The sequence below is a fragment of the Alligator sinensis genome, unplaced genomic scaffold, assembly GCF_000455745.1.
Source record: "Alligator sinensis unplaced genomic scaffold, ASM45574v1 scaffold1273_1, whole genome shotgun sequence".
Taxonomy (NCBI): Eukaryota; Metazoa; Chordata; order Crocodylia; family Alligatoridae; genus Alligator; species Alligator sinensis.
Window position 1 is genome coordinate 851,356 of NW_005842653.1, and position 8,178 is coordinate 859,533.

The window sequence follows — 8,178 nt, forward strand, 5'->3', positions numbered from 1 at the left end:
CTGCTGCTGCCGCAGCCATCGCCATGTACCGCGCGCTGTACGGTTTCCGCTCGGCCGAGCCCAACTCTCTGCCATTCGCCGCCGGCGAGACCTTCCTGCTGCTCGAGCGCAGCAACCAGCACTGGTGGCTCGTGACGCGCGCGGGCTCCGGCGAGACGGGCTACGTGCCCGCCTCCTATCTGCAGCGCATCCAGGTCGGGGGCAAAGGGCACGCAGGGGCGGGGCTGAGGTCAACGCGCAAAGGTCATGCGGGGGCAGGGAGCACGTGGGGGGGGGCAGGGCCTCGTTTTGGGTTGGGCTGGGGTTATGTGGGGGCAGGGGTCTCATGGGGTGGCAGGGCCTCGTTTTGGGCTGGGCTGAGGTCAGGGGTCATGGGGGGGTGGAGCCGCGTGCTGGGCTGGGGCAGGTGCGAGGCCATGGCCTGGGGAGAGGGCTGACCCTTGACCTTGGAGGTCAGGGGTCAGGCAGCTCCAGTCTCCCCGGGGGTCATGCACTTGCTCCCTGCCCGTGGGGCCGGGCGGGACTGAGGGGTAGGAGGCAAAGGGGGGAGGTGGTGGATGTTGCTGTGGGGCCTTCTCGCCTGTTGCCTGTGTGTGGGCGGTTGGTCGGGGTTGCCTCTTCACAGTGGTAGACATTGTACCCCTGTGCTGGAGCTGTCGCTCCGTGGATGGCTGGGGTGTCCACGGCTCATGACCGCTCCATCTGCGTTGTTGGCGGTAAGCAAGGAAGCTTGGGGGACAAGCACTAATCGCACCCGTTCTTCTCATGTTGAGAATAACACAGCGAGTGTAATAACAGGCCTGTCCCAGCGCTAAGGCCAGACGCACCAGCTGTGACAGCAGCAACAATAATTATAGAGGGGTTGGCGGCATCTGTCATTACACCAAGACGGAACCAACCGCTGCGCTTCTCAGAGGAGTCAGAGCGAGGAGGGCGCACTCAGCTGTCGCAACTGCAAGAATGAACCCTACATTTATGATCGAGCTGGAAGAGAATAAAGCTTTTAGCCTGCTTGCGTGATGTGTGGCTGCGTTTCAGGGGAGAACCTAGATTCTGAAATATACACAAAACAAGGTTAGGTTTTTAGGCTGCATTGAGATTGTGATTCTCCCAGTGCCATGGTTTGAAATGGCATCTACCATATCAGCGGGCGGAACCCCCTGCCCCCCTCTTCCATAAGCAGCATAGGTAACTTGTGCACAGAAGTATGCACAAATGTTGTGAGCCTCTCTGTTTGGGAGTCTCTGAGATAGTATATGCCAGAGTTTCAACAAATGTTTTTATTCTGGCGCATGGAAGATCTCCTTCAGATGTCTCCAGTCTTCTGGTTGAATGGTCTGTTTGTAAATGGTGCGACTGAATTTCTTTCAGAACACTCGGTGTTGCAGGAAGGACACTGTCTTCTCTGGTGGTGCATCACAGTGTCAGTCTGCAGTGGCCTATTAACTGTACAGGCTTCTTATTCTGACGACCTTTGTTCTCAAATAAGAACCCTGTCCTTCAAGCTTTGCGCAAGAGAACAGTCTGGCATCAGTGGGCTGACTTGCATGTAATTGCTGTAGAATGAGGGCTTAAGGTGTTTAATAGCAAAAGCCCTAATTGAAAAGGGTAGGTTTTTAAAATCAAATGTGGACTTGCTCTGGATATGTGCCTGCATTTCTCTCTGCAGTCCTTTCATCTGCACCTCTGGTACTGATGTCTGCACTCTCCCTCCTTGTGGGCTTATCATTCTTAGTGGAGAAAACCTTCTCTGCTGTAGCTTTTGCCTTTAGGACCTTCCTATATTTATCTGCCTAGCTACTACTCTAGTTGAAAATGTCATTTGAAAACATCTCCCTCCTCTTCCCTCCTGTCCCCTCCAGTTCTTCCTGCAATGCATTTTCAGACCATAATTTGCAGTTGCAACACAATACAGTATTGGGGGTAAAGTAACACTTGATTAATATTAAGCATCATAAAGTAGGCTTATGACAAAAAAGAGACTGTAGTAAAGGATTCTGGGATTCATGTTCCTTCTCCTTTAGCTGAAATACATTTTTCTTAATCGCCCTTTAATCCTTTTAGTAGGAAATAAATCTGGGCTTTTTCTGCTTCCTCTGTTCTTGACGATAAATGCTCTGGACAGGTGATTGTGCTGATGCTACTTGAGGCAGTAGAATTCATTGTGCTGGTTTGCAGTTATTACAGTGCTCAATGTGCACTGACTGCCTCGGTGCTTTCCCATCCGCTTCTCAAAGCTGGCAGGAGTCATGGTTTGCTATTCCATACAAAACCAAGTAGATCTGACTTGTGGGGGAGGTGGAAAAATTATCTGACTGAAATGTTGCTTTAAACAGTCTCTTGCAGCATCCAGATGAGCCTGCAAACAGCTTTTATCCCATTGCTGTTTAATAAGGATATTAATAATAATTAGTGATAATGTGTGGAGCAGTAATTAGTGTTGCCATGATCACTGCAAGAACAACACCACTAACAGTTAGTGATGGAGCATTTGGAGTGGCGGAAGAGAGCATGTCTTCAACAGGAGTCACTATTGCAAAAACAAGGCGGCAGACTCATTACTGGTGCAGCCAGGTAAACAACGTGTCTCAATAGTCTCAGTCCAAAGAAGCTATTCTCCTTTCCTGGTAAGGGTTCCCAGAAGAATCTGAAGTTACTCTTAATAAGGCAATTAAATTAATATCAAAGTGGAAACCTTTGCAGAGACCTAGTGAATTCACCCTGGTGCTGTCAACCTTAGTAAAACTTTCTTATCTCATGCAAGTCAGCTCATTTTTAATACAAGTGGGAAGTCTGTTCTTTGGCTTCTTTGAAAAGAACATGCAATCCTGTACCAGGTATTCATCTAAACTTCTCATGCTAACTGTGTTCGGCCATGAAGTCTCAAGGTGGCTGCTGTCCTCCATTTAGAAATGCTTGAATGCTAGCATCTTAAACAGCATTGCCATTAAATGAGTCAAATTAAATGTACAAGCAGGCAAACTTGCTTTGGACATATCTTCAGCCTTTGGAGATCCAGTTGGGTACTGCTGCTCCTGTTTTAACTTCTAAAACCTAGAGGCCTTGCTGCTCCCCACAAGGTTGCACTGATTTGCCACATCTGGGATCAGGAAGGGGTTTTACCTTGTGGCAGACTGGCATGGGGTTTTCGTCTTCCTCTATAGTAGGGTACACATTCCCATTCCTTTTCTCTCTTGCATGCATTTTACTAACTACTACTTGTCTTTGACTGTGCTCTTGTCCCTCTGCTTTATTGTGGCAATTAAAGGGCATTTTTAGTGTTTTGAGCATTGCGCCAGGTAGTTGTGTGTGAGGGTTTGTATCCAAAGGTTTTCAGAATGGGATCAGACAAGCACTTGTCTAGACTGGTTTAAACAGGGATGATCCTGCCTCGAGCAGGGCGTTGGACTAGACTTCATGAAGGCCTTTCCAGCCCTGGTTCTAGGTGAGGATGAGGTTGTTTAGCAAAGTGTAGAGGATGCAGCAGATCTGAGCTTACCCACAAGCTAATGAGACCGCATGTCACTGAAGCTCAAATACCTCCCAGTTATGGACTGTTTAGTGAGAAAAAAAATTTCATCTTAAATTCAGGGGGGTGGAACCAGCTGGATAGGTGCGCAAGAAACATGTGAGAGAAATACAGGCTCCAGTCCTGCTTTTGCACAAGAGCAAGGAGAGAAAACATTGCTTGCTTGAATGTTGCTCTCTGGAGCTTCAGCCCTATTTGAAACTTCTGCAAATAAGGTTTCAAGCAATGGAGCTGGCAGCCCCTGAGCTCCAGCAATGTTAGCAAGCAAAACTGCAACAAACTCTGAAGCTAACAGGTGCTGCTGATGAGACAAGTGAGAATGTGTACCCAACACTGAGGCGTCCAGTACCAGCAGACAAGATAATTGCCTCCAGATATTGGCATAGCAGAGACAAATGCTGCTAATAGCTCATGCCAGGCAAAAGCTGCCATAGTGAAATCATCAGCATGGGAGTGTCATGGTTTCTGACTAGGTGGAAAGGTGCCAGTAAGCGGAAAGCTTTGGCTTTTTTGTCTCAAATGGCTGGGGTGTGGCTTTTAAGTGGTTTGTGAATGGCAGAAATGTGGAGATTATATTGAAGCCTGGGTGTTCTGTCTGAGGCAGAGCCATTTATTGCAGCTGATGGGTCTTTTGGAGTTTTATATGAAGTAGTAAAAAATTCAATTAAAAAAAAAAAAAACTTCCTTGGGAGGGGGGGGTATTCTGTGTTAGGAGAATGGTTGCTGAATAGAGGACAAAGCTGAGCATAGCAAATAAGAAGGGTCCTTTCATTGGGTTAAATAGCCCATATGTTATCATCATAATGGTAAGACATGTAATTACTTAATGGGGATCTGGAGTTGTTCCAAGTTCTGGTTTCCAGACTGCGAAGGTTTCGGCTATGCCGCAATAGCGCTAGAGCCCTGCTTGCTTTCCGGCAGCACGGACGATGGCAGCAACACTGGCAGCATTGTAGACAGTGAGACCAGAAATGCATATGTTTTGACCCACTGCAGTTTGCAAGGCTTCATTCCATTTGTTGGCAAGTGAAGCAAAGAGAAGCTGCTCCCACTCCATTTTCTTAGTAGCCCCTTCTGTAGCCCCAGGGGATGAACAGTGATACCTGGTCTAAAGGTTTCTGACCTAATGTTTAAATTAAACTCATCAGGCCACGTGCAGTGTGTACCCTGGACCAGTCCTACATGTACACCAGCTCTGGACCTGGTCTTGTGCACCACATGGGCCAGTTGGTCCAAGACCTGCTGAAAGCACTGCAAGCTGGGTGATATGACTCCTGTTTCAAGTTCTTGCTTCCAGTCTTTAAAGGTTTAGGCCTTGTGGGCCAGATCTTTGCTACTCCTACCTTAGACTCCTGGCAAGCTTAAGTTTGAATCCTGGCAGGATTACCCGAGCCCTTTCTTCACTAGGAAATGAGAGGTTCTTGCAGCTTCCTGTGTGGAGTCTAAAGAGGAAATCTTAGATGGAGAGAATCTTTCTGTACAATGGTCCTTGATGCTGTGTAGCAAGTGGCATTATTCCGTCTGTCCTTGGCTACAGCTCCTTTCTCCTGTCCATCATCAGCCCCCTGCCAGCATACGTGACTGAAGTGTCCGAGTGGGGTGCAGCCCTCCCTACCCCAGGTATGGGTGCCTCTTGACAATTTGGTGCGTCTAGAATGTAAAGCTCGCCATGTTCTGAGCTTTGACTGTTCTGCACAGCGCTGTGTCTGATTCTCCTCTCTTCTCTGCTTCACCTGCTGCCCACCCAGTGCCTCCCTGTTTATCTTCTCCTTTGAAATTAGTCTCCCAGGGTGCCCTCCTCCTTATGGTCTTCTCTGTTCCCTCTCAGTGATGGTAGCTTCTGTGTTGCTCTCCCATCTGACCCCAGGCGAAGCATGTTTACCACTTCATTTGACCCGCACACCTGGCTGACTTTTCCCACTCACCATAGGCCCATTGACTTTGCTTGGTCTTCACTAAACACTGTTGTCTTTTATCTCTAGTGTGGTGTTCCCCCTGCCTTCTTTCAGCATGAACTCCCTGTCTCTTGGTCTTTCTGTGACTTCCAGGCCATAAGTATTGAAAATGTCATGTCTATTGTAAGTCCAGCCCTGTCTTCTCTTTTTCCCAGTGCTAGATTGTAGGCTTGTTTCCATGCTTTTCACTTCCATTCTTGTGCTCTTCTCTAAAGTCTGGTCTGTGTCTGGCAGTCGGCTCAAGCCCAAGACTGATAGACAGAACTATGACTTGCCTTCCTGCTCTTTCCTTGATTGCAGTTCGTACCGTTGTTCTGCGTGTTGTTTGGGTCTGGAACCTGGATCTAATCCCCACCTCTGACTTCTCACTAGGTACACCCAGCTGAGTGGTCTCTGTGAAGTCACCCACTTTGTTCTCTCCAATTCAGCTTTTCCTATGCCTTGATGCAGCTAAAACTCTTGCCCCAGCTCTCATCATCTTGATGCCTGCACTGTTCTGCTCTCTGGCCTTGACAGATAGTTTTGCCTTATCCATATCCAGAGGGGTGCTTCCAGAATGCTTCTGTAAAGATCATTTTCCTTGCTCAATATTCTGTCCCCGTCACCCTTTTTCTTCTGTCTGTCCATATGCTCTGCCCTCTGACATGGCAAACATGAGCTACTTGTTTTCACTTTCAGGGTCTTTATGACTTATTTACACCCTGCTGGTAATCTCTTATGCACTATTGAGGTGGTGACCAACTACTTTTAAAATGCAATTTTGCTTTGCCTCTGTGGCTCAAGCCTTGGAGTGCCCTCGCCCCTATTCAACCCTTAAAAAAAATCCCTACAGTATTAATATTATATTATACTTTGAGGAGAGCATGACAGTCATAAAACACTGGCCTCCTGTTGATGGATTGGGATTTATCAAAAATAAGTGGCCGATTGAAGTGGAGACATTTCTTTCTAAATTGGGAGCCATTTATTCTATTACACAGCTTTCCCCAAAGTGCTAAATAAGCTAGAGGGCTATATTAAGTGAATAGAAAAGACCATAGAAATTGCTGTAATAGCATTATCAGAAGCATTTGACACATCCTTACCTCAAATGTTACATTTAGTTTGGGTCTCCAATCTTCCAAAGGTTCAGAGAAAAGCAACAGCAGTTGGGGTAGGACAGTGATTGTGTTTGACAGAGGATTAAAAAGTTTAGGCTGCCTATTTGGAAAGGAGATAGGACTGAGGCAGCTACAAGGTTTTAGTTAAGCAGCGTCTTGGATATAAGAATAAATAAGCATGTGATGAAACCAAGAGACTATGCAACATAGCCTGTGAGTTGTCTGTGAGATTTGCTTTTGCTGTCTGGGATGGAGGCAGATGTTTTACAACAGGCCTGGTTTGTTCATATTCCCAGGAGAGGACGACATAGCTACCAGTACTTTCTACTACCAGCAAAGATGATCAGAATTCAGATTTTGTGCTGTTCCCCAGCAGAAGGGAATTCCTTGTCCTCATAATTGGCAGTATTAATGTCTGTGACAGGATTGATACTCTGCTTAGGTACCATCTTAAGACAGTGTCTGTCCCAAAAGCCCTACTCAGATGGATGAGATGACAAGTGATTGAAGAACACGTGCAGAAGGAAGGCAGAGTGACAGCAAGAGGAACATGAAATTGTAGGCATTAGAAAAATGTAGTGTTGCACAGTAGACCCCGAGCTGGGTTTGGGGCCTACTATTTTTGAGGAAGGAAGTACTGGCTACTTGCTTCCAGGGCAAGTCAGTCATTGAGGCACAAGCATTTGAGAGAATGCTCTTCTATAAAGGCTTTAAACCAGCAGTTCCCCAACTGGGTGCCATATCCTGACCAAGACCATGGGATTTATGAGTGGGATTGTGGGCCCCAGAGGCACTGTTACTTCAGACAGGCTTGGATTGTGCACTATTGCAACCTGATTAAAAGTTGGGTTATGAGCGCTCCCTGGAATTGGGTAATGGCCCAACAAGATCGAGAGCCACTGTTCTACACGGTCACTTAGGAACTAAACCCATGGGGAAATTCCCCCTGTTTTGTCCCATGAAACCAATATGAATTTTGCCATTGACCTCAGTGGGTTCTGGGTTTCACCATGTGTGTATGGTGCAGTGTTCCCGTCAAATGGGCAGAGCCTCCCTTATGGCCTCCTTGCACTCGAGCATTTCAGATAAATGTATTAGTGCAATCTGTTGTTAAAATCAGGGAAATTTCTGTGGAACTCAAATCGCTTCTGGTGGCGCCAGTTTGAGATGTGACAGGCTTTTTAATGGGTGTGAGTGCCTAATCGGGACATTCACACAGGTCCTGAATAGGCACTTATGCTAAAAATAAAGATTTATTTTTGAGAATAAGCAGCTGGTAGTGATTTACAGCTGAGGCTGCACTTTTCAGCACTTACCAGAAACTGAGAGGAAAAGAGGCATTTTTCTTCAGGTTGTCAGAGCAGCAGTGATGGTATCACATCAGGGCTGCTAATGCTTGGAGAGGAAATTTTACTCTTGAAACTAAATTACTCAGTCAGGGGAATTGTAACCAGTTCTAATTACTGTAGCTAAAGACTGGATATTTTCGCCAGAAGTTCTGGGATGTTTCATAATTTAGAATGATTAGAGAAGAAAGATGCTAATGATCTTTAGCCTTTTTTTTTTTTTTTTTTTTTGAGTGCTAAGATTGGCT

General features: G+C 46.5%; 1 protein-coding gene across 5 annotated transcripts in view; it reads left to right on the forward strand.

Moving 5' to 3' along the window:
• Nucleotides 1–6: 6 nt before the first annotated feature.
• LOC102370824 (NCK-interacting protein with SH3 domain-like) overlaps nt 7–8,178 on the forward strand; it is a 69,933-nt gene continuing 61,761 nt past the window's right edge. For all 5 annotated transcript variants that reach the window (XR_003096244.1, XM_006033698.3, XM_025215574.1 and 2 more), the window contains exon 1: nt 7–194. Coding sequence is in view for 4 of the 5 variants with exons in the window: in XM_006033698.3 (XP_006033760.2) it covers nt 24–194 (171 nt within the window). In the remaining variant the exon portion in view is untranslated. The remainder of the gene's footprint in view (nt 195–8,178) is intronic.